The sequence below is a fragment of the Falco cherrug genome, chromosome 9 (assembly GCF_023634085.1).
Source record: "Falco cherrug isolate bFalChe1 chromosome 9, bFalChe1.pri, whole genome shotgun sequence".
NCBI classification, from domain to species: Eukaryota; Metazoa; Chordata; class Aves; order Falconiformes; family Falconidae; genus Falco; species Falco cherrug.
The window spans coordinates 41,680,162-41,707,607 of NC_073705.1; the positions used below are offsets into that span (position 1 = coordinate 41,680,162).

The 27,446-nt window shown below is 37.9% G+C and overlaps 1 protein-coding gene across 1 annotated transcript in view; it reads left to right on the forward strand.

The window, feature by feature from the left end:
* The window catches only part of ANK3 (ankyrin 3), a 374,167-nt gene that overhangs the window by 24,097 nt on the left and 322,624 nt on the right, over window positions 1-27,446 (forward strand). The window contains exon 2 of the mRNA XM_055721313.1: window positions 21,666-21,704. Coding sequence (XP_055577288.1) covers window positions 21,666-21,704 — 39 coding nt within the window. The remainder of the gene's footprint in view (window positions 1-21,665; window positions 21,705-27,446) is intronic.

The window sequence follows — 27,446 nt, forward strand, 5'->3', positions numbered from 1 at the left end:
GTTCAAAACACTGCGGTCTTAAGGATTGTCCCTACATAAGTAAGAACATACAAGGATGATTACAAACAATGAGGTTAATTATATGACTTAATAACATGTTTATTCATATATTTATAAGTACCATTTAAAATATTGTAGTCACTGACTTTTTTAATACATGTAATATGAAAACTAAAGCATGATGATTTTTTGTCACTTTTGTAGTAGGTTCTAAAGCAATTCTATTAGACTGCATTTTCTGCCTTGCATGTTCTAGACTGCGTTTTCTGTCTTGCATGTTACTTTCCATAAACAGAAGAATAATAAATTGCTCTGTGGACTTGTTTGTACCACATGTGAAATGTAACCTATAGATTTAGGGGTGAATTTAGAGATAAATTATAGTGTAGTTCTCAAACATATCTAATAGAATGCTTTTAGTTCTTCAAACATGCTAAGGAAATTGGTGGAAAAATTGACTGTGTGCGCAAGTATCTGGTGGTCATTTTTCTTCTGGTGCAGTGTGTAACAGGTTCATTCCCTAGATATCAGTTTTGGATATCTCCAGGTGCCTTTCACCTAAATAATTTATATCTAAATTCTGCAAAGCACATGTACACACCTGCATCTCTTTGGCTCTAAACTCCAGTGCATCCTTGCTGTTCTGCTGGATGAGATTTTACTGTGGTTTAGTCCCACACAGCCACTCACTCCCTCTGCATCAGGACGGGGGAGAGAATTGGAAAAATTGGGAAACTCATGAGTTGGCAATAAAGACAGGTAAATATGTAAAGCAAAAGCTGCACACGCAAGCAAAGCAGAACAAGGAATTCATTCACCACTGGCCATGGGCAGGCAGGTGCTCAGCCATCCCCAGGGAAGCAGGGCTCCATCACACGTAATGGTTACTTGGGAAGACAAATGCCTGTCACTGGGCATCCCCACCGCTTCATTCTCCTTCCCCCAGCATATATACTGAGCATGATGTTTTATGGTATGGAATATCCCTTTGGACAGTTTGGGTCAGCTGTCCTGGCTGTGTCCCCTCCCATTTTCTTGTACCCCTCCAGTTTTCTTGCTGGCAGGGCCTGAGGAACTGAGAAGGCCTTGACTTAGTATAAACATTACTCGGCAACAACTAAGAACATCATTGTGTTATCAACATTAATCTCACACCAAATCCAAAACAGAGCACTGCACCGGGTACTGAGAAGAAAATTAACTCTATCCCACTGAAACCAGGACAGAGCTTTAGCTCTTTGTTGCTTCTTTAGAATGTTTGGGGGTTTTTTGGTAGTATTTAATAATTTACTTCATACATCTAATGCTGTTGGTTATCTTGGTGTGGCTAAGCTCTGAGTGTGCTTGGAGCAGTGTACCTGGGTGGTTTTTGTGGGCTTGTGTGGTATAAATTGCATATACATGGCTTCTAGTACAAAATGAGCAGAGCTTGTGTTAGCTTTTCACTGGTGTCGGAGTGGCAATGTAGGAGATACATGCTCCATTTTAGCCTGATGTTAAACGAGTGAAGTTTAAAAGAAAAAAAGCAGTGTGCAACTGAAAGCTGCTGAAAAGGCACTTGACCACACAGAGGTAACTACTAAAGGAAGGATTTTGTGCTTCTGGCCTAATGCCCTTATGCCATCTCAGTACTTGCTAGCTGGCAGAGCTCACAAAAATGACAGAAAACAAAGCTAGCAGAAAGTTTGCTTTGGGGTGGTTGTTCTTTGGGGGTGTGGGCAGTTGCTGCTTTACAGAGTTGAAGAGGCTTGCAGAGGATCTGCTGAGTGCTGGGGGTAGGCAGGGGTAACACTGGAGGAAGGTAACGGGGAACCTCTCCTTCCTGCTGGCAGTTCTGGGTGGAACTTCATCTTTCTCCCAGTTTCCCAGAAATCCAGTGATCCTTCACTACTTGCGTATGAAAAATAGATCTATTTGCAAAAAGTGCCTAGTGCCTTGACTATTAGCCTGGGGGTTAACAGTTGTTGTTTTGCAATAGCATTGCAAAACAAAGCAAGCTGTTTGCTATTTCAGTATAAGAAGGCCCTTGGAATTGTGAAATAAATAACCAAAGGTCCATTTTCATAATGGGTATGGTTAAATTTGATCTTGCTATGTAGTGAATGTCAATGGTTATACCCAAAAGCATATTCACATCTTGTGAGGGCTATGAATTAGAGTGATATCATTATTCAGAAAACTTGGTTTTGCTAGTAGTGGTATTTAACTCCCTAATTTTGAAATTAATACTCATAAGCATATGCTTGAACATCATCACTACAGAGTATATCATTGTTGTTCTCTGCAGGAAGCTTCTCATTTTGTGGTTGACACAATTTTTTTACCAGAGGAGGATGCTAGGAAATGTGCAGAAACTTCATAAGAGGGTTTTTCTAGTACAATAGGTTTCTCATTGGATACTCCAGGATCCTGCCTGTTGAGAAAATGTCAAGAAAATATACAACTCAGTTACTTAATGAAAAGCTCTGGATCTCTAATAATTATTAGCAGCAATGTGAATGTCAGTAGTAGTAAGTGATGGCTGTCCTGCCACAATTGCACAAACCCAGTAACCTGTATGGTGGTGTAAGTGTGCAGTGAACAGTGCAGTAATGTGATGTTGTTTAGTGAACCACAGGACATTGTCAGACAGTATTGGTTTTAGAATTCTTAAGATGGATACATTTATACTTTAAAGGTCATCTATACCAGTTTGTAGTGTTCTGCACTGAATTGAGTTTGTAGTTTAAAAACCTATTTGACAGAGTAATTCTGTTGTAGAGCTTTATGTGACTTCAGGAAATGAGGAAGGGTCTTGGAGAGTGGCAGTCAGCAGAAACACTTTTATAGTAGTAGGGATTTGGAATTGATCTCGAGGTGTTAATGTTAATTACCTGTTATTGAGCTTTTAGACATTCAGCTCTGCTCCAGTGTGGTATGTGCCTGCACAATCACAGCAACAGAGCTTACTGCATAATGACCTGAGGTGTTACGCTTTTAACCTTCACTGAAACCAGTTAGTCAGTCCTTGGCTGACCTGACAAAATTAGTAAATTATACTAACTTACTTAATCCATTTGCCAATGGTGATTTGCCGCTGCCTTTGTTGGGGGGGGGGGAAGACAAACAAATACCCCCACCCCACGCCCAAACAACAACAAAGAAAATCAGGGAGAGAGAGTGTTCTGTTTGTTGTAGTCTTCTAATGGTGTAGTGAAAACCTGTCGACTTCAGGTTTTTGTGCCATTTTTTGGTTGAATGATATTCTCAGAACTGTGGAAAGGTTTATGATAAGCTCTGAAAACTCCTGATGATGACAGAGAGCTTTAAATTGCTTAGCAGGCTGGATGGTCAGATTCCATGTCAAAAACAGTGAACTGTCTCGTTGGATGAGGTGGCTATGTATGGCTTTCCTCTCCAGCAGGAGTATCTGTAAGCTCTCTATTTTCTATAAGGAAATAAGGATGTGTGTATTTACAGTTGTTTCGTGGGTAAAGTTCGGTGCTTCTAGGAAGCAGCAGACGTGTGGTTTCACCTTTCTGCAATGCAAGGCTTGGTGCAAACCAAAATTACTGGATTTGCTGTGCACGTGGAAAGCTTTCTTAGTACGTGATGTATATCTGATGCTTTCTGAAAAGCACAGTACCATTGTATATGTGCAGACCAGTGAGAGAGAATGCACCCAGTAGGGCTTCTCTTAAAGCCTGATGCTTATTTTGCATGGCTAGAAAGCATACTGCCCTGCATTGCCAGCTCTGGTGTGGGGCAGCAGAAGATGCATACTGATATTGTGTTTAGGATTTATTTTGGTAAAGGTAATTTCCCCCCTAACACTCCTCTTTTTTTTTTTTCTTTTCTTTTTTTTCCTGCAATTCTTTTTTTGCAGAGATAAAAATTTTCTTTTGTGTATTACATGGGTAACTTCCCCTTGCTCACCAGAAACCAAACTCATTCCTTCTCTTGTTCCTTCATAACACCTTTGGCTCTGTGTGTATCTTTCTCTGCTTGCTGTCAGCATCGAAGCATCTGTTACTATCTTTGCTGCTTAACTGCTTCCTGTAAGTTATGCTCCACGTACTCAGGCCATTTTTGGGAGTGGAGGAAGGAAGCTACTTTAATTTCCTGCATATTTGCTGGAAGCAATCACCCATTCTATCACTCTTTTCCAGCAATCACTGTATGGTGTTATTTTGTCATGTGTCACTAATTCAGGTCAAGCAGGACGACTACAAAGATGTATATCCATTCCTGGATAAGTACAGGAACATAGCCTGAGCACCACCTCGCAATTATTAGTTGTTTTATTTTGAACATTCTAGTATTTTTTTCTGCAAGACCTTTAGCTTTCTGTGAATAACTTACCGCTTTTGAAAGATCAAAGAGAAAAATGTGCATTACTATCATCACCCTTGGCGTTAGAATTATGTGGATCTTAAGAAAAAAATAATAGAAAGATAAAGTTGAATTTGACCACTCTGGCTTACAAGTCTTCGCTTCACTGTTTCTCCCTCTGATGATATTTTACAACTTGTTCATCCAGTATGTAGTATGTACTACAAACTCATTCCATTTTCAGTCATGCTAAAAAAAAATATATGTAATATATATGTATCTCCACTTCTATGCCTCCTTGCAAGGCTCTGAGTTGTGTTTTCCAGTACATGCTACCAATACTCCCTCCCTTCTGTTTGTTAACAAAATGTTATAAATCACATGGCATACTTTTATTACTTTTATATACTTATTATGGGACGTTGCGCAGTGGACTTCTCTGTATGATGGCAATGCCAGACTCATCTCAAAACAAATAATCCTGGAGCTGGGAGAGAGATCCTAAGAAAAAGCAGAAGAAACATGAATCCTGGAGCTTCTGGTGGGTGGTGTTAGTAATTCCAGTGGTAGTTTCAAGATGTAAAAAGGTCTTGTATAAACTTGTATAACCTTTGGCTTTTATAATATGTCAGGAACAGAGGAAATTGTACAAGGTTTTTGTATGAAATGTCTTTTTCCTTTTCTCCCACCTATATCAGTTAATTTAACAAAAGATAATATCTTCTTGGTTTATTGTTAGAGCTTGGAGTTACATAATGGGTCTGAAGTTAGTATTGTTGGGAAATGAATGAAAAGTGTAGGGGAAAGAATAATTCATTCATCGAATAAGTGAAAACAGCAGAAACAGAACTGAATGATAAGTCATTGTCACTTCCACACTTATGTAGAATTTTAGCACTAACGAAATCCTGAGCAAGTATATAGAAATTTGGTTTAAATACATACCTATGTGTGAAAACGTGTGCCATTTAACACTATCCAGTGTTTTCAATCATGCTAGAGTTAATCAGAAGATATCTGTCCACATTCAGACGTTTAGAGAGTGTGCCTTCCCATGACAGCCTAGCACACACTCGCGCATAAAAAGATGGTAGTAGAAAGTACAAACAGCCAGTAGATGGCATTGAGGCCCCACGGCTGCAGAAACCTTAGCTCTTAAAAACCTGCATGCAGTTGGAGTTGTAGCATCGTGTGGCCTGACTGTATTTTTACACTTTGGACACTCGCATATTTAGATGTGTATCTTGTTTAAACAAGCATATTTAAAGTGTTTTACCAAGTAGTTCAGAGAGGACATAATTTTATTTCTAAAAAAACTGTTGAATAACATCAGGCCATTATACAGAATTGGGAAGTTCCCTTTGGGTAGTGACAGATCTTGTATGTGTTTGAGTGTGGGGTTTTTTGTTCCTACTTTAAAATGGTATGCTTTTTATACTGGCTATAGTTTTACAGAACATGTTGTCTAAAAAGTAATGAAGTTGCTGCTTTGCTTTAAAACATATGTTTCTGAAGGCTATTCCATGTATAATCAAGTGCTTTGCTGAAGTGCGTAACTACACTCAGGTTGTAGCTTTGTGTTGCCTCCTGTGCTTTTCTTTGCATGCATTTAAACAAGGACATTTGTAAGTCAATGCCTTTTATCCAAAATACATCCCTAAGAGGCTTTTAATGTCCTAATGGATAGATATGCGTTGAATGAAACATTGGAAAGACCAAAGCTAATCTACTTCTGCCAAACATGCAGAGTCTTTCTTTCCATCTTCTGAGAAATTCAGTTTCTAAGTATGTGTTGCTCTTGCATTACTGTCTTGGTCTAAGATGCTTTCTTCATTGCAGCTAAAGATATACATCTTTCCTCTCTTTGTGGTTTGTTTTTGTGGCTTTGTGTGTGTGTGTGTGGGGGGTTTTGGTCTGATGGTTTTTTTTTTTGTGTCATACAGGTTGTGTTTAAGTAGGGGCAGTACTTGCTCTTCGTTCTGTCTGCAGTGTGTTAGGTATGGTTCCCTTAGCTTGCCTTTCTCTGTTAACTGATGCTGCCTTTCAGTGTTTAATCAGTTTAACAGGTTCAAGTACTGTCATTCAAGTTTATGACTGGTCCCTGAAGTAAGATGGCTATTCGATACCTGTTGTGTGGTGGTGGTGGGGGAAGTAAGGGTAAAATTTATTAGATTAACTGAGTAGGGGAATTTTACAAAATGTGCAGAAAGGTGTTAATTTTTTCACAAGAAAACACAAAATAAGTAACAGGGTGTGAAGTATTAAGATTTAAGTCTCTAATAGCCCAAACCAACTGGGGCAAATCTTAATGTGTATTTCTTAAACGGGACTCCCCACAGCTTCCAGGGGATGAAGCCTTTTTAATTATTAGAATTGTTCAGTTATGTGGAAAGGAATTACTCAGACACTCTCATTTGGTATATTTGGGAAAAGGTATCTTCCTAATTTTCTTATTTTGCCTTGTTTTCCTGACTATGATCCTCAGCAGTACTGCCATTCCTTCTTGTATAAGACAGATCCTTGTATTTTTCAGAGTAATGCAGGAAATTCTACAGATTGCTGTCCCACACTAGCTGCATTGTGCACACACATTCCACATATGTAGGACTGCTCTTCTGTGTATTCTTCATGTACATGACCCAAGTGGATTTTCAAGTGAGTTCCTAATGTTCTTCATATGCAAGAACTGAAATGAACAGTATGTGGTGATGTGTGGTTTGCGTATGTTGTGCCATGCAATGGGAGAAGAGGGTCAAAATGTTCCTGATGGAGGTGGTGCCATTTAGTAGGGAGTGTGTGCAAAAGTGTTCTTGATCAGAGACCCTGCACAAGATGCTCCAGTTTTGGTAGCAACCAGGAGGTAATAGTGTTCTTTGCTTCTCAGTTGGAAGGTAGAGAGACTAGTCAGACTCTTAGAGGGAATAAGAATTGTTTAATTTTTCTCTATATACAGCATAGCTACTAACTATTACTTGGCATTTATTATTGTGAAGAGATAGAAAATGTAAATATGCAACTAGGTCTCCAACTCCAGACATGCAGAAATTATTGGCTTCCTTTAGGACAACTGTGTCTGTTGATAAAATGTTCTGACTTAACCACTTACTGCCTATCCTGGTATGGTAGACCATTAGTGTGAACAAAGACATTCTAGGCTTCAAATTAAGGAACCAGAAGAAGATGAGGAATCTACTGTATGGAGCACTCATTGGGTAAGGTTTGTTCTTGCTTGTTGGTCTTGTAATTTTGTGTGCAGAGCTGTCTATCCTGCTAAACCTTCTCAGGCTAATGAGTGCTTTCAAGAATAATGGTCTTCCTAGGTTAAGTAAAGAGGTTTGTTGGTGTTGTGGATTTTCCCAGGATTTCTCTTATTTCTGCTGGAGGGGAGCTGTTGCTTTTAGCAGCCATGGCACAGTGCATTTAAAAAACACCACCACCAAAACCCTGAAAGCCCCCCCGCCCCCCAATATTTATTTCTTTAGTTCGCTAGCAAATGATATAAATCATTCTAGTGAAGAAGTCTCTCTTTTTTTTTTTTTCAAGTAGTAACTGACATTGCTGACCCCAGACCAATTAAATACCATATTTTAATTTGTAGGAGATAATGTTGAACTATCTATCATGTCCCCTCATGTAATATAAAGCGGTCCTAAAGAAAGAGGAGTGCAAGGGAACAAAAGTGACAAATATCAGCTTGAAAACAAAGAAACCCAAACCAAAATATTAATAGAAAAACAGGGATTGGAATAAAACTATAATATCTGCCACGTGTACTGTTGTGTAATTTTGAAATCTAATGCAAATGCATTTTTCCGATCTTGATAGTCAGTTCCTGTTAAAACTAATCTTTAAGTGCTGACAGGCTGACAGAAGGAAGGCTGGATCATATATTGGGCACTGTAATATTTAGTGGAATTAAAATAGTTAAAAACTAACTGGGTTAAGTCCTCTGCAACCAGGTTAAATTCAAGAAGGCATATTTTGCACTGGGTAGCACTGTGTGTGATCACAAAAATAATGCAACCTCTGCTCCTCTGTGGAAAACTTCGTTGCCTGAAGGCCCACCATGGGTTGTGTTTGTTGCAATTTGTTAATCTGCAATGTATTAAAAAACTTAAAAGAGCAGTTTGCCTTTTTTTTGGTTTGCAACTTCATCTATATTAATTAAAACTTATGAAAAAACCCCCCATTCATTTAACTTGATAAATTTTTTTGTTCTGTGATACAATTTTGAGGAAATAGGTCCTAAACTCAATACCAGGGCCATGGCCTGCATTTTGTGTTGCTATTTCATCCAACACCTTTTCCTCAAGTCTTTCCAAACATGCCAATTAATGTTTCTGCAATTCACTGACAACACAATGTAATCATAGCCAGCGCTTACATTAACCTGATAATTCTGAATGTGATTATGTTGATTTAATATTATGTGTTAGTATGTGTCTTTTCAGTCCATTGTGCCCACAGCCAGTCATGTTTGGAAGCAGAAGAGGTATTTGCCAGATGTTATTCTCATGTTGTATGTTGTGTGGCTACCAAGATGTATCTATTCTGTAACGCTTTGGCCACAAATGAAGAAAGTCTTTGCAGCTTACCTGTTTTTGACATTCCTGCAGTAAACTGGAGAATTACTTATGTTTGGGTTACAGCTGTGAGAGAATTCTGTCAGGGAATGCAGACCTCTTTTTGTACCCTGTCTTGCGGAGTTCATAAGGGTGTGTACTTGTGGTTCCTTCTGGCCTCTACAAGGTGGAAGTGGATTAGAAGATGGGTGACCAAAACTGGTCTTTCTGACCTAATCAGATGCATAACTTCTGTCGCTTTTGTAGGCTAGAGGGGATTTGCTGAAAGGCCAGTGGTTTGGGGTTTTTACTGTTGGGATAGCATCAGTTGTTGCAGTCACTCAAAAGCAGTGAGAATCTGGCACCCGAGAAGATCCACTACCGTAAGACTTGTGAAATACCTTACACAAAGCCCGTTGCTTTATCCCTTAGTACCGACCTCAGCGCTCTGTCATTTGGGGAATGCAAAAATCAGTCTGTTTACACCTGGAGGATGGCTAATAAGTACATATCGTAGACCATGTTTTGGATGCTTTTGCTGTGGATGTTGAGGGAGATAGGAAAATAATTTTTTTAATCAAATGCTCACCTAATTTTTATATTTTCAAGGAGGAGCTCATGCAAGGAGGCCTAGACTATAAAAGGCAATAAGACATGAGGAAAAATCTTAGATAGAGTTACCTTTGCTTCCCCCCACTGTTGGTGTGAGCTGACTCCTGGCACACAATTTGCTATCTTTTATTATATCACATATAATGCTTCTGGGACAAGCAGCACTGGCTTTGAAGCTGGTACCCCTTCCTTCTTTAAATAACAAGTGGCTGCTGGCAGGGTACCTGAAAATGTCTTAGATTTTCATAATTTGTGTAAGATATCTGAAGTTTTCTGAAATTAATCTTTAGAGAAAGTATTTAAAAAAAAAAATGCACCAGATGTCACTACCAGATAATTTATCACTTATAATATCAACATTTTGGTCTGATATGTAATTGCAACAGTAGATATTTTTTTTAATAACAAATAAATGAAAAACACTGCTCGTGCACTGAGTTGCTGAAATATTCCTATAAAGTAACAAAGCTCTCTTGTGAGCCTTTTCTGAAATACCGAAGTAATGCTTTCTGTCCTTGCAACGTGATTTACGTTAGTTGCCATATGGAGAACAGAGACATGCTCAATACAGTTTTCTGCACTGGGCAAGAATAGCACCTTTTTGGTGGCTGTAGAATATACCAAGCATTATGTATAGATAACTGGTACATCACAGACTGATGATAGTGTTTATGTGCAAGATGATGTAAATTTTGGGTGTGTTGACTATAGATATTTTTTGGGTTTTTGTGGCATTGAACTTCAACTGTGGCATTGCCTTGAAATAAGATTTTCCATTTATACTGCAGCCATTTATTTTTTTTTTTCCCCTTTGCAATTTTGCCGCATATGTAATATTTTGCAGAGTTCCAAAAACCATCAAATCTCACACAGGAAATGTACAAATATATTTATAGGTTTTGTTATAAATGATACATGAAATATTTGATCTCCAGACAGCTCATCTTTAGCTTCACATTGCCATGGGCACTCATTAGTATTCCAGGGAGGTCTGGTTGTCATGGCAAAGTGTGTAGCTGTACTGTGTTCCCATGGCAACCTCTACCATTATGTACCTTCCACAGATCTGCTAGCAAATCTGTTTGGGTAAATCCAAGATGATCTTATGGTAGCATGAAAGTTTAAATAACATTACCATCCTATCCCTATGTGATTAGCATTACATGCATGTTTGGTGTGTTAAGGTGGACGATGGGGTCAATATAATGCAGAGCAGTTTTAAACTTCAGGAAAATTGTTATCAAAAAGCAGCATCAGGGGCTAGCTCAGCTGCTAAAGGGGTGAAAACAAATTTGTGGTGTTGAAGCTGTTTTTCACATGTTCTTGTGTGTGTCTGGATTTGAAACTAAAAGGTTTCTGAGCTTGCGGCTCCTGCCTTGAATGACCTTCAGCAATAACAACCTTTCTGTGCATGTCTACGTGCATGTGAGAGAGTTTTGGTCTTTGAACCTGTGTGGGTTTTTTTGGTGGTTTTTGTTTGGGCTCTTCTGTTTTGGTTGGTTGGTTGGTTTTTTTAGGAAGAAAAGGCAAATTACCTTCTGGCACACAGCTTGCTGTGGTGTGCTTAGGAAGCAAGGTATTATTGCCAGTGTGGAACAGCACTGTAGATGGCTATCTTTGGATCAGTAAAATTTTCTACCATTTGCTGGAGATACTTACATGTCAGAGACATCTAGAAATGTGGTAGATGGCTATCTTTGGATCAGTAAAATTTTCTACCATTTGCTGGAGATACTTACATGTCAGAGACATCTAGAAATGTGGTAGAGAAATTAACATCTGTCAGCTCCTTTATAATGACAGGCTGTTTGCGTGTCTTAAATTTTGTTCTCCATTTGTACATTTCTAGTTTATGTAATGTATCTAGTCAAGGTGCTGATGAAAAGCTGGGCTGTGTGTTTGGTTTTTTTTTTTAAACTCCCTAACAGATGTGGAATGTTATGCATTCAGAAGTGGGATATGCCTACGTAGCCTGTTTAGACAGATCAGCTTGATTAGCCCCTGTACAGGTGCCCATCTAGTGTCTGTGTTCAGTCACAGAAGTGAACTAGAAAAATATGTAATTGGATGGAATGTAGAAATCTGTCCAATTTAAAAAAAAAACACGCAAATATGAAAAAATAATACAGTATTCCCATGAAGTAGTGACTTGACACATCTGGGAGAATTTCGTTCTGCTTAGCCATAAAGCATAAGGCTTTCTGCAGCCCTAGAGGGTATCTTAATTCTGTCATGGTTCTGATTGCTTCTTTGCTGTGGTTAGCAGATAAAAACAGTGACTTAAAACAAACAAAACTCTTAATTTGAATCAAATTATTTAAAGACTTGAGCATTAGAAATCATTTTATCAGCTCGTATCCTTGTTCTTTAGCTTTACGTTGATAAAGTGGGTTTGCACAGATCCTTTGGCCTCTTTCCCAACTGTGTTTAGAATTTCAGATATTTCTTGGAGGCCTCTTTCTGTAAGCTGCTTGACTTTTCAAATGTCTGTGCTGGAAAATATTTTTTTTTATACCCTTGCTTAGAGAACACCACAAACTTAAATGTGAATTGATAACCAAAAAACAGAGTTATGTTTTCAAGCAACACAGTCTTTCAACATACTGGAAGCTGACAGCCAGGAAAGCTAATGCTTTTTCTTTTCTACATTTCTTCAAATTAGGTTTGCTTTCAAACTAAGTCAGGCTGCATGGCCTGAATCATAGCATTTTCAGAAGTACTGGTATCTCACAGTACTCTTAACCTTGAAAAAGAGCGACATGCTTTGAAGCACTTGGTTAAAAAAGGTAGCATGCTGTGTGAGGGGAAAATAATGTACTTTATAAATTTGTTAATGCATTTTAAAAATATCTTTTTACTTCAGCATTGGTTCAGTTTTGTTTTGCAGCAGCTTAAGAATCTCTTTCAGTAAGCTACCACTAGCTTTGTTTAATAATTGTAATTTGTATGTAGGTGTAACAACACTTAAACATGTGCCTCCTTTGAATCTATGAGTGTAAAGATGGGCATCTGCATTGACCAGGACAGGCTTTCTTTTTCTCCTGGTTAACACTGATTCTTAATGGAATCCGTTCTTATTCTAGGTAAAATTTTTGTAATAAAAGGAAAAGAATTTTTTTGTAACACTGATTTTAAAAAAAGTAAAGGCAGGAAGCACTGTATGATTAATCCACATAGTGAAGAGCTAATATGAGCAGACATTTAAGCAGCTTTTTTATATAAATCTATAACTGAGCAGTAAAAAGTGATGGGAAGCTCATTTTTATATATCTTCTTTTCTGTCTATCACTTTTCTTTCCCAGTGACTGGCAAACTAGTTTAGACAAATCAAGAATAACTGATGACAGTCTGGAAACAGAAACTCTTAAAGGAATGTAGACTGTGGAATAAATTGCCAGAATTGCACTGGGGTTGTAGGAATTTTCAGCAGGTAACGCTGTTACTCTACCTCTGTACATTGCCAATGTTGGGTGTGGGGGTGCTTCTATTTGTTTCTTTCTACCCTTTGTATTTAGTCCCAGTTAGATAAAGAAGAGGGAGGATACAGGAGGAGATAAGACTTCTCGGTCATCCTCATAGAAACATAAAAATCCTGAGAGCCACTTGACTGTAGCCTGTAGTTTTGGTGTTTGTAGTTTGGAAGATGAAAACCTGCTCAAGCAACATAGCTTTCTTGAAGAGAGTTTCAGGAAGTTTCTTTGTTTTCTTTCAGAAATACAATACCAGGGGCACATTCAGGCTCTACCTGAGGAGGGCCTTTCCCTGGAGCACTGGTATTAATGTACGAATGAAAGGGAGAGTCCGAAATATCTGATACAATGTAAGAATGCTTGCGCTTCAATAGGCATTCTTGTGCCCTTAACCTAATTTTTGCAAGTATAGCAGATGCTTGACTATTTGGAAATTTAGTCTGTGATCTTGTACTTAGAAATGTAACAGTTGCATAACTGAATAACCCAAGCTATTGCCTAGTAACTTTAAATTGTGAGTTTTGTTTTTCTTGTCAACTGGAACAGTATATTGAAAGGAAAAATTAGTCTTGAAATAACTTTAGTCTGTAGGTGGTTCATAAGCAATTGATTTGAAGTGGCTGTGTGGAGTATGAACAGTTCTTATAGAATAATCCCATTCTCTACCAGGAAGAATATAGCCCTTATGCGTTCACATGAAAAGTTAAATATAAATTACAGGACTTAAACGTTTTTGAATAGCCTATCAATATCACTTTAGTTGTCATTGCAGATAACTATTCTTTCTTTGTAGCGCTCAGCCGTGATGGTACCAATGTATGCAGAGTAAACCTGTTATGTGAATGCTTTTTATGCACGCTTTATCCGCTTCCAGTATTGCCAATTATCCGATTACTAAATGTATTAATGATGAAATTTCTTCATCAGTTAAATATTCATATAAGCATAGTGACTGTTGGTAGAATAATAAATGAGATCAGTAACTCTCTATAGCCCATTTGGGCACAGTAGAGTACAAAACATCTGTCCAGGTTGCTGTTGAAGGCAGGAAAATGACATGGTTGCCACTTCTGTGATTCGAACTTGAAAGCCTGTTTCGGTAAGTCATGTATGTAGCTAAGTTATATGTGATCAGGACACTATCCAGATCTTTGGCAGAAGTGCTCGACATTCAGTTGTCTTGTTTGTTTGCCAAGCCATCTTCTGTTTTTTATTTTGGATTTTCTGGATTACTTTTTTCTTTCCCGAAGCAATGAATGGACCATGGGTTTTATTCCTTTCATATCTAGATGCAGAGGTTTCTGTTGATGAACGTACACTGTTAATTGCCTGAAATTACATGTAGTCTGTTAATTTTGAGAGCTCCTTTAATATAAACATCAGGGGTTTGTGCACACGCAGAGGGGAAAGACTTTGGTAAAATAAATCTTATGCAATGATACCCATGGAACTTTGTGTTTGGCACAATTTTTGCTGTCCTAATATTGATGATACTCTCATACAAGTGTGTTTTAAGTAGGAGTTAATTTTTCTTTTCTGAAAAATAGTTCAAGTAAATTGTGTGACATGAGATGACTTTGATTTATTTTTGCCATTCTATATGCTATAAGTTATTAGCTTTTAAAAAAGAGTGAGTATGAATCTAATATCTGGAATACTTATTAGGAGCTCAACTGATTAGATATTAATTAGCATGTTAGTAGATTGCAATGAAATGTTAAACTGGGTGCTGAGCCTCCTTACAGGTCTTTTAACTTGCCAAACATGTAGCTTGTCTAATCCCATACAGCACTTCTGTACAAATTATTACCTCCAAGGAAGGCAGCAGATTGAATCTTGAAATAAATTTTCTTTAGTTGAGCAATTAAATCCAAGCTAATAGTGTGTTCCATTGTTGTTGATATACTGGAGCTGTAATGAATTAAAAGGAGGAAAGAAAAAAGGTACAGAGTTTAAAACAAACCAGCCCAGACAACTTAAACCATATAACATGCTAGAAAAGCAAGCTTATAGTATGTTAAATAAGGAGTATCATATGCATGTAGTATTACTTTGGTACTAGGAGAGAAGTTACTGTTTGTCTTCATAACATTTTTGAGACAATTCTTTTTGTTAGTAAAGTGCTAATTAAGATGTCATTTCACCAATAGTCTTTAAGTACTAATCATGTTTAAAAACTTGCTACAATGCAAGTTAGATGTCAACAACTGTAAGTACTGGCTAGTATGTGGGTGTCTCTAGCTGGCACTTCAGATGGTTTGGGTAGTCTCCCAGGCGCCCACTCCTGAGATGGCAAAACATTTTTCCTGAATGTGTGACCTGAACAAACCAAGTTCTGTTTAAGTCCTTGCTGGGATGAGATTAAAAATGTGGCATGCACTGGAGAGAAGAAAAAAAAAAAAAAAAAAAAAAAAAGAATTCCAAAGACTTGGACTTCAGGCTCTGTCTTGTACTCTGCTTATATAGAGGAACAGAAGTGGCATAGAAGAAAGGATCGAGGCTCTGTCATCAATTAGCATGCATTTATCTAAATAGAATTCAGAAAATGGGTGACTCATCTTCATAACTTTGATATGTATCTCTGGCAGCAGTGGTGTGCTCAACAGCGGTGGTTGAGTGAAAATACTCTACATTCTGCTGTTGTAGCAATAGTTGCAGACTTGCATACATGTGGCAGAAGAGCAATGCTTTGAAGCTAGTCTTCAGAATGCTGCCTGTGCTAAAGGCAGCCTTAATAGGATTGGCATCTCTGACTTCAGTCAGGGGTGGCTGCTGTAAGTGCCTTTCCAACACTATTTTTAACCCTTTGTTAAGGTGGAGCATGGACACAGACATATACTGGAAGTGATTATGATCTTACTGGAGTCCTGCTTTAAAGCAGTGCTAGACTGCATTGTGGAAGTGTCTCTACATCTGTGAAAGAGTATGATCATGAGGGTGTTTTTTTTTTGTTGCTGACAGAACCCTGAAAACTGAGCAAGGATGTGACTTCTGTCTGGTAGCCAACCACAGCATATGCTTTCTTGGTCCTGGAGCTATGCTAGCATTGCTCCTTTGAACTATTTAGGCAAGCTTGGGGGTTTACTGCTTTGGCAGGTAGCTGGGTCAAAGCCAGCACTGATCTGCTTACCTGCACTGCAGCCCTCTTGAAAGCAGTGAGGGTGCAGCAGCATGTGGCACAGGTAACCAGAGCAGACACAAACTGTATAAGCATACTAGTGCCACTGGGAGATGCACATCTTGAGCGGCACAGCTCAAAAAAGGTAATGCTTTTTGCTGTTTCTGCGTAGTCTTTAAATGTATTTTTTGCTGAAGAATGCTCTGAATAAAAGGCAGTTTTAAAATGGGAAGGACAATGTATGGAAATGTGTCCAGCTATTGGACTTGAGGTAGTGGATGTGACCTGCATAAATTAGATATTGTGCAGTGCCTTTATTCTCTAATAAGTAGGAACCTAGAAATAGAAATATGAATGTTGCCCCTTCTTGCCACTTGTGGAGAATTCTCCTTTAGTGTAAGAGTTGGATAGTAATGAAAGGAGGTTGTTCCCTTTGGGAACTGAGTCCTTTATTCAAAAAAGTAGTTCAGCAATTGAACTGAAGAAGAATATCCGTTAACTACCAGTAATAGCACTTGTATCCCCTTTGCTGGATTCTAGCTGCTAAATGGCAAGACCTTAAAATGCTACTAAAGCCTGTCTTGAAATGGGACTAGGTACATCATTTAAATTTTTAAAACACGTCAGTTCTGAGTGATAAAGATCTCAGAATTCATACATCAGCTGAAGGTGCTGCTACCAATTTACAGGGAAAACAGTACTATCTTCTGTAGACTATGCAAATTTCCCAGAAAGAACAGCTGATATATCAGTACCTGTTTTCTGTGTTTTGGTTAACTGTTAGTGTGTAATAGGACTAACCTGAGCCCCTGAGAATCCCATGTGATTTCCAGCAAAACATATGTGGTGTGTGAGAGGGAATATGTGGCTGGAGGATGTGTTCCTGAGAAAAGGCGCTCAGGAATGTAGAAGCATCTCCCAGCAATGGTACCTATTAGCTTTTATTATTTCTGAAATGCAGAAGTGATGTCAAACAATTGTCTAAAACTTTTACTCCAGCCTGAAACTTCTGGAATTCTATCAACAACACAGATAAATAATTTGTTTAATTTGAATCGCTATTGAAAGTGATGAATATTTTTCTTGTCTGTGTCTTAAAAAGGTGAAGCTTCAGAAGGCTGTTATCAAATTGGTCTTTGATTATTGGGCTGGCAAAGCTTATATGTGTGGCTATGTGTATTGTTGTGTTTTGTTCAAACTATAAAATTACCCTTAGTGTTATACTCTTTTTCTCCTTCTGGCTCATGAGACCTATTGGGTGGAGTCCGTACACTTTAGCTCTGTCTTGGAGAGTGCAGAAGGCAAGTTTCTACCTCTCTGTGGGAGACTGAGTGGACCTCTAATGTTGGTGAAAATGTTTCTATCTGTATATCACTAACTATACTTACTAGTCACCACTTTGGCTGCCCTGTAATAATGCCCTTTTTGCTGCTGTTGGTATCCTGTGATTCTCTTTGGCAACTCAATAGACCAAGGTATTTTGTTGCATAACCAGTCTTTTGTATTGACTGCCTGAGGTATTGCCAAGGCGGGTTTTGTTGAAGAGTGTATGGGAGTATGGTAAGTCCCCAGACTTGTCCCCGAGATCTTCAGTTAACTTTTTTTCATTGATATTCCTGTTTAACTGGTAGTGGCTGGCATGTATGACAGTTGTAGTGACTTTTCCAGGTAATAGGAAACATCTGATAGTTCTAATCCATTCTCACCATGGAGCAAATGTCAGTGTAGACCTTGTTTGTGATACCTGACCTGGAGCCAAATTCTCTAAGGCTAGAAAGTGATTAAATTTCTTTCCTCGGAAGTGCTAGTTACAGTACCTGAAAACGTAGCCTAACATCTTCACCGATGTCTCTTATTCTAGACTTACAGGTGCCCTGCCATAAGTATCAATCTAAAATCAGTACTGCACAAATAACATCCCCAGCAGTGTGTACATCTGTATGCACCCAGAAACACTTCATTTAGACACATGCACATATGTGTATTAGAGCGCTACTTAATAGAATAATCATGGGTATAAACTTGTACTGTGATGCTTTTCCTTAACTATCTGCTGCCAAGTATTTCTGCAGAGGCCAGGATGCTGTACATCTGTATTCTGTCAAACTCTGCCTGTGTATGAGACGACACACAAGGAGCTGTGGAAAGAACTGAGTGGTGTTGTACTGTCATTTACAGAAACTTCAATGTAGTCTGAAAGTAAATGGATGAGAAAATGAATCAAGAGCAAGATGAGTCCAGCCTATTAAAAATTCTGTCATTCAGAGGGCTCCTTGTACCTTACAAGTACTTCTGTCTTTATGGAAAGTACAGATATATTCTTCTTCTCCCCTCACCACAAATCTACCACCTGAATCCCTCAACTTCTGATTTGTCAGAAAAGATTTTATAGAAGTCTGAATGTGATAGTGCTGGGGAACCTTGATTATGAAGTTCAAGAGTCATTGTCAAAGTAACACTTTTTTTGTAATGCAAGTTCTGGGGAATGTGGAGAACTGACATTCCTGTGGAGTGTAAGAAACATGATGAAGAGCTAAGTACCGAGGTATTCTTGTCCTTTTGGCTGCTGCAGACACACAGTGACAATTTGTTGCTCTGATACCAATGCTCCAAGTTTTGACTTGCTTGGTTTTGTTGAGCCACAAGTCTTCAGTAACCTGGATCTTGTCTAGGGATACAAACAGGCCTACTATAAGCATTTTACTACTTTATGTATTTCACTGTGCAGCCTCTTGTTATCTTCTTTTACTAGGCCATTATCATAATTCTTTACTGGATTCCTTTACCTATATGCCAAGTATGAAGAAAAGCTCCAGCTCTCACATCAGTGAGATGTTTGTGCTAACTAGCTAGTTGTTATATATTCCATAAGTGCTGTGGGTGAGTTTCTCCTCCCTCTGTACTTTCTCTTTACAATACCATAGGCATTATGGTATCACACACAGATTACAGAAAGTTGCACAGACTACAGAAAATACCAAGTACTGGACTATTGTCTAGCTGTCCTGAATTTTCTCATGCTTTCCATCATGCAGATTGCAAAGGTATTACCTTTCCAGTCTTTTGTAGTGTTTCTTCCAGTTCCATGGATATCAGTAGAGAATTTAGTGTTTTCAGTTGGTCTGTAATTTGTTCTCAAATCTGATGTGCTCCTTAGTTTACAAAAAACTTTAATAACTGCAGAAGCAACATATGTGAGTGACATGAACAGTATTGTAGTAAGCAGCCAGCTACACTAGCATCTTAATTCATCACTCAGTATGGGAGAGCGACAGTTTAGCATATGGCAAATCATCTTCAGATGCTGGTTTGTTATTTCAGATATGTTTAGGACTATTTAGTTCTTTCATTTGGGAAGTAGATTGGGTTTGTAAAGCAATTTCTTCTTGAGGTTTTGACCATTCTTTGGTGGCATTCAGATCTCAAAGTTAGAGCTATGACTGAATTCAAGTTGCTCCTTCTCTGTTGTAGGACAATGGAAAAATAGGAACATGAATTATTCACTAGGGGTTGTAAAGACCTCTTCAGGTACATTAAGGATGGATTGTTGAGTGGTCTGTGTAATATTTTGTATAACTTATGATTTAGAACTAGAACAGTATTTACGGAGGTAGAACCTATTGTTTGTTTAGAGTTATAGGCAATTACTGAACTGGAACGTGGTTTGACTTTATGGTGAGAAAATTTAATGAACATTTTAACAGTGCTATGTGCTGTTTATATTTTTACTGATTATTAGTGAAGTGTTTTGCATTCAAGTTAAATCTGGGAATAAGAACCTGAGAGTTAGAATGTGAAAATATTTTCTTTTTCATTACTGGGGTTATTGGACAGAATATGCTTATTTGGGAAAGGAAATACTCTGAACTACTTAGTTTTTTATATGATATACTGAGAATTAGCTGAGCTTTATAAGGATGCTGTTAACAATTCATTTTGGATTCCCACTGTCTTAAAAAAAAGTTGTTACGTTCCTCCTGTGATAAAAAAAAAAGCAAGTTTATGCATCTCCTGAGCTTAGTTTCTCAAAGGGATTTTAAGTACTTTGTAATAAGAACAGTACAAAATGAGCAGTTCTAGGCAGCAGAAAATGAACAGTTCTCTTTCAGTGGGACTGTTTCTATAATAAAGGTGGTGATTTTGCTTGGTTGATTCTCAGTCTGGGCAGTCAGTGACAGTACAAGCATATAGGCATTCTAACTAAATTTTGTGCTGTATGTTTTATTCCCAGAGAAAGCAGAGATGTGGCTGCAACTTAAAGTTCAACTAAATGTTTTGTAACGGTTATGAAAATTAAGCACCTCAAAGTGAGCAACTGTTCTGTGGGAAGACATAAATGCTATTTAAAAAACCCAACAAAACAAAACAAAATCCCCAAACCACCAAAAAATAAAAAAACCATAACCAAACAACTTCTGAAATCAAAACCACTTTGCTTTTCATGCAAACAGCTGAGCTGATCAAATACATCTCTTTAAATTTCAAATAGATTTAAGAGCTAGTAGATCAATGTTCTTTACTGGAGTAATGTTGGCATTAATTCTTACTTTTTCAACTCCTGTTTTCTTGTATTTTGAGCCAGAGAGTTGAGACAGATGGACTTCCATAAAAAGCCAGTGTTTCATTACATTGGCAGGTTTGACTTCCTGCTTTTTCACCTGAAGAACTGAACAGTTGGATAGTCCTAACTGTGTAGAGATCCAAGAAAGATTTGGTGGACTTGTCATAACTCCATGAAATCTGCTTGGCCTCTTTCCCAACCCCTGCCAAGCAGCCATTGTTTATGTAATCACGTCTTTGACTACTTTGCTTGTTGAAAAGTATTTGGTCAAGCAGTGTGAGTGGCACCTCAAATGCAAAACCACCAAGACTCTTAAAATTAAAGTGTGCTGAAGAACATGATCTGTCTCTGATCTCATTATTTTCCAAGTAGATTAAGAGTAATAGCTCTACTGTTTTTATATTTCCTCCCCATAGGCTTCATCTTGGAGTTTCTTTGCCTGTCTGTAGGTTCTGGCAGAACTGGAGGGATGTCATACTCTATTTAGTGCTTTGCAGGCTTTTCTTTGCTGTTTCCTTCTGCCTACTGTCTCAATACTTCACAACCTTTAGTTTAAATCTTTTTTTTTCCTTTGAGGGATGTAATCTTTTGCCCTATGATAACACATGGATCTACGTAGAAAAAACTACAAACATATTTCTAGGACACACAGATTTTTTTTTTTTTATGTAAGAGCCTGGGTTGAAAACAACTGGTATGTTTAATATCCTCATGAGGTAGTGAGAATTGTCATTCTACGGGATGTGAAACACTTAATGTGACATCAGTCAATTGTGGGATGTGAAACACATGTGTTGACATCAGTCAACTGTAATGTGTAACGTGACCTCTTACTTCTGACGCTCCACATTGTATTTTCTGTAAGGTGTAGTGTGTGTATTCCCAGAATCTTTGCTACAAAGTGACAATGGTCTTTGGATTGCTCTTACTAATGTTATCTTTTCATTATAAACATTGTTTTTTATACTACTGTGGAGATTGTTTTGCCTACCAGTTTTAATTCTTTTCAATTTAATTTCTTTTATTTTCAGGTGTACCAGAAATTCTGTCTTCAAGGAAGCCCTAGAAAGGTAAAACCTTAAAAATCCCACTGCTGTTCATTCCCTGGGTTTACATGCCAGTGCTTTTGGTTTTGTCCTCAACATACTGCAATAATACTGAGCTTACCACTGGAAAAAACCAGAATGATATACCATAAAAATCTTTGGGACTGTCTGATCTTTTTGAGCACTTGTTGGGAATGTGTATCTACAGTCTTACATTTTTTTGTTTTTGCTGCTCTGGAGCCTCTCCTGTCTCTGTAAGCATCTGGGGTGCCATTATGTGTGGCTTTAGTGTTCAACATCATAGATGTTGCTTTGTTTATGTGAGCAAATAAAAAATAACTCTTCCTATGAAATCATATGAAAGGTGTTATCATTTAGGATAGCTAGCTTATACATCTTTGATGTGACAAGAACTTCCTGACTGAAGACCACGTGCTACAGAATTTGCTTATTGTTGACAAATAAAAATCTTCTCAGACATTCAAGCTGTGTCCACTTTTGAAAGCAGTATCTTTCAATGTCCTTTGTTAGAAAATACCAGATATGCAGACCTTAGCGTTCAGCTATGTCCTTATCAGCTAAATGTTCAAATATTTATCACCTCAATATGAAATTAAGATATGCTGTATTCGTGTGCTTGTATTAGCAGTGTATGATGCTGGCATATGAATTGTCATCTCCTTTCCCTCTGAAATACCACCTGAAACCTGCACAAGAAAATTGTAGTCTTCAATGTTACAAATCTGTATACAGCTTCCTCCTAATTGCTTTGGGTTTAGTCCAGTAATGCTCTGGTGTACACCTTTATCTCTTATGTCAGGTTAGAACAAGGTGAACAAAATAACCAGATTCCAGGAAGTTTTGGACAGGAATGTGTTTGCTGCTACTTTCATTTTCTTTTCCCTCATCTGTGTTTTTTTCCTCTTATCTGCGTAACATTTATCTGAAATGTAGTCATTGGCAAATTACAAAACAAGATGTTGCACAGAGAATAATTTACTTTGAGTTAAGCTTCTCTGGCTTTGTCCTGCAACTGGACGGAATTTGTTCCTCCTGGTTGTTACTATCATCTACTGAAGCAAATGTAAGCACTGGGAATGCTGGAGCCAGGAATTTAAAGACCTGTGGTATCATCTAATCAAATGGTTACACTGCCTGCGCATCTCAGCTTTGTCTTTATTTCCCTAAGGTCTGGAAGTTCAACTTTTTGGATATAAAGAGTTGCTTAAAAGAACAAATGCCTTTTATTGTTTGCTTATCATATATTTCTCTTTTTTCAATAAAAGTGTTTTTCAGAACTGTCTCCCATCTCAGTTTTAGATTTTCTGGACCTTGTGACATATTTAAAGTATCTAACAATGCAAAAAGGTTAAATGGACAAGTCTCACTCAATTTTTCCATGCTAGTCTTTTGGTTTGTGTTTTAAATACTCCCATGGTTTAATCCCAGCCAGCAACTAAGTACCATTGAGCTGCTCACTGAGCCACTAACCCTATTGTTGGGATGGGGAGGAGAACTGGAAAAAAGTAAAACCTGTGAGCTGAGGTAAGAACAGTTTAATAATTGAAATAAAGTAAAATATAATAATAAATAATAGTAGTAGTAATAATAATGGAAAAAGAGAGGGAGGAATAAACCCAAGACAGACAAGTGATGCACAATACAATTGCTCACTGCCTGCTGACCTATGCCCAGCCTGTCCCTGAGCAGTGATCGGTGGCTCCCAGCCATCTCCCCCCAGTTTCTATACTGACCATGGTGTTCAATGGTATGGAATATCCTTTTGGCTCATTCAGGTCAGCTGTCCTGGCTCTGCTCCCTCCTGGCTTCTGGTGCACCTCCTCATTGACAGAGCATGGGAAGCTGAAAAGTCCTTGATTTAGAGTAAGCATTACTTAGTGACAACTAAAACAAAACAACAGTGTGTTATCAACATTATTCTCGTACTAAATCCAAAACACAGCACTGTACCAGCACTAGGAAGAAAATTAACTCTATTCCAGCCAAAACATGGACAAATACCAAGGTTTAGAAGTGCCCCAAAGTTTGCTGTTGCAAGCCTTCAAAGCTACTGTGATTCGGTTAAGAAGGACAGAAACGGGTCCTGAAACCGGCGTGATCTTGGTAGAAAACCCCCAGTTTTAATCATACTTCTAAATCATCCAGGTGGCTGAACTAAGCTCTCACATTGACATTGTGACCAGTGACTGAGGATGTGAACTGGTACAAAAGTCCCTTGGCAGCACTTTAAAGTTTTAAACTTTACACTTAAGACACTTCTAAATATTTTAGAACTTTAAAAGTGTGATAAATTCAAGGCAGAAAATCTACACTGGACTGGGGAACAATAAGATGGTATGGAAGTAAATGGCTAAAGGTGGACTACTTGTCCATAATCCCTTTTCCATGTTCAAATCTGGACATTCTCAGATGCCCTCTGCTGAGCTTAACATGTTTAACAGAAGAAGCATGGCTATTGTTTTTAATCTTCTTGGGCCTGAAAGACCCTTTGAGTGCTCTGGTAATCCATTGCCCACAAGAAAGGAGGTAAGAAAGAGGAAAGTCTTATTCTTATTGCCAAGGCCAGTTGTCCAATTGTCTGATCCTATAGAACAAAGTGTTTGAATTAAGGAAACTGAATTTAGCTGTTAACACTTCAGCAGGTTCAAAGCTATGTATTGAAGTTGCACTGCTGTTTCCCTGTCGTGTTGTGCAACCTGAAACTGAACCCTGCATTGCCCATGGTGAGGGGGAGAAGGAAGGAACAGCAGGATTTTCCGGGAAATGGCAGGAAACGTTCCTGCTTAGCAGGCAGTTATCTTACCCTTTCTGCTTATCCCCTCTTAGCATTGAACAATGGCAACAACTAACTAGTAACTACTTGTAATAGGAATTGCCAAGCTATACTGGTGAATGATGACCATTTTCCTTTAACTTTTCTACTCCACACTCTGTTGCCATGCATGAGGCCAGTGTGTTTTTGGTGCATCCTGAGCTCTGTCGTAATGGGCAGTTCCTATTTTTGTTCCCTTAAAGGCTTAGTGTAATGCATACCTAGATGAAATTACACCAGAGTGTGAGTTATTGTACATCTTAATAGCTGAGGCAAATACATTTTCCTTTAAATTTCACCAACAACAGCTTACACCAACAAACTAATTTTATTTTTTTTGTCAAAGGAAAATGGAATATATACCCGCTATAAATGATGAAGCTTAAAAATATGAGGAATACAAGAAATCGTGAAAAGAGCTAAAACCACGTTATTTCTTTGTTTTTAAACTGATAGTCCTTGTCTGAAAAGGTAATTGCTTTCTTTTCTGCTTGACATTAAGGATGTTCTTTTTATTGTTGTTCAGAAGGTTATTTCTTATAGCTTTAACTTATTGTGACTCAATCCAAATACCAACATTCTACTTATTTCAGGAGCTTTGAAGAAGCTGATGTTTGAGATGAAAGCTTTTTTCATTACTTAAATTACATATTTGTGTGGGATGAGAATCAGATGGCAGCATTTTAGAAATCTAGTTCACCACTTCAGTCTTTTGTGCCAGTTATCTGTCTGGTCAGGACTTTGATATAAAGGCTTGGAAATTGGAGTTGGCATCTGTAAGGCTGTTTGTTTAAAGCTAAATTGAGTTAATAGAAACAGCCATAAGTAAGGACTGGAAAAGAATCCCCAAACTCTGAGGCTGAGAGTCTCTCAGTTGGAAAACAATGGCACAACACTTGGGCAGTAATGCACATCGTAGGTACAAAGTTGCTGGAGGATAAATGGTCCTTACAGAGATAATATTGAACAATTAAGTACTGTTAACTGCATTTGTTATATGCTGTTTGATCCCGGTATATGCAATGCCAGATCCTGAAATTTGGGCAGTGCAAACTTTTTTTTTAACTGTGTACCTCTCAGATGATGTTGGAGTAATTGAGGATACTGTTGATCAATCTGTGCAGGAATTTGTGGCACAAAATAATAAATAATCCCCAAACAAAATTATTTTCAGGACAATATGTTGATTTTGAAAATGTCATAGTCGGCTCTATTGTTTTTATCTTATCGTGTCTTACAGCTAGGATCTGTGCCTGGGAAACAGTTGGTCCCTCCTCCAAAATCTCATCTCCAATGAGAATTAGCTTTTATTGTCAACTAGAGGGGAAAAAACCCATAAAAATCTGTGTGTCAGGTTTGATTCTTCAGCTGATATGTTAAACTGCTCTTAGTAGTGTGCACTTCATATTGACTTTTTAGCTGTGTTCATGTTTACCCTTGATGTGCGTCAAGATACACATCAGAAGTCTTCTGAGCTCCTCTATGAAGATAAAAATGATGCTACTGCATAGCAAATGGATGAGTGTCAAATGAACTCTGTCTTGTTTTCTACCCTTTTTGTGCTTACGCTTATCAGAGATCCTGGGAGGTTATTTTTAAGACAGGGTGCTCACATGTTTCTATACTTAAAAGCTACAACCAAGACTTTCAGTTGCAAAATAAGCCTTCATTTTATAAAGTGTAAAGTTATACACAGAGCACTGCAGTCAGAAGACAAAGGTGTACTGACTGCTAGATAGTAGAAGCAACGTGAAAGATTTTGATTTAAGCATTTGAGCCTCATTTGATGTAAAAAGGAAAATTTACATAAATGTTTTACAAAATTATGTGTAAATCAGATGTGTGAGTATTAGGACAGGTGAAGTAATTTAGATGCGGTATGCTAGGTGGTAGAGAAGAAGAATGTGTTCTTTTTTAAAAAAACATAGCATAATTGGGACTTCCTATTTAAGCTTTGTCTGCTGCGTAAATGTGAAAACTCATAACCATGGTGGGGGGAAGTAAGCTTTTTTTCTTCTTCTGGAGTACAAGCCAGTCAGCTAGTACAACTATTTTTGGCAGTTGAATATTGCTTTAGCTCAGAATCTACAGTATGCTTTTCCTTTTAGAACATTTTCATAAATGCATAAATCACAATAATGGTTCTTAGGAAGACAGGTCGTTCTTTCAAGTTGTAGTTGGTTCTCTTTTGTCTTACTCCATGCAAACAGACAAGAAAATAGCAAATAGAAACAAAAGTTACAAAGCCTCTTGATAATTAAGTACCACAGAAATGGTAGTAGTGGTTATCAATAACACTGGCAGTCACTAAAATTCTACCTATTTAAGTCCTCCTGATATCAGTCACTTATGTGTTTTGGGGTTTTTTACTTATTAACTTTTTTTAGGTTAACTGGTTTCTATGGGTTGTTATACTTTATGTATTCCTGTAAGAATATATTTTTTTCTCAGTAGAAAACAAAAAAAAAAAAAACATTAACAAAGAGTTTTGGGTTTAGTTGTAAATGTTTTCTGCCTTTCTTTCAAACAAATCAGTTTTGAATTTTTCTCCTCTAATTACAAGAAAAGTTTTTATTTCTTAATGCAGTAATTTTATATGCAATGTGCTGAGAAGGAGGTTTAGGTTCCAATATTATATTTTCCTGGCTTCCAAAGTAGCAGGCCAAAATGATGCCTCTGCAGAAGATGGCAAGGCTTCTGGGCTTATCTCCAAACTCCCATTATACGATCGCTTTGTTGTATCTGGACAGCACCTGTTGAGGCGGGGCAATAAATGAAACCTCACTTCAAGCATTAGCTGCTCACAGAAACAATCAGCTGAAGACAAAGAAAACTCCTGCACGCAAGCAACCCTTCTCTTTAGCAACATCAAGACATTACCCAAAAGATGGAGTGAAGGAAACTAGTGAAGTATGCCTGAAGTTTTTGGGGTG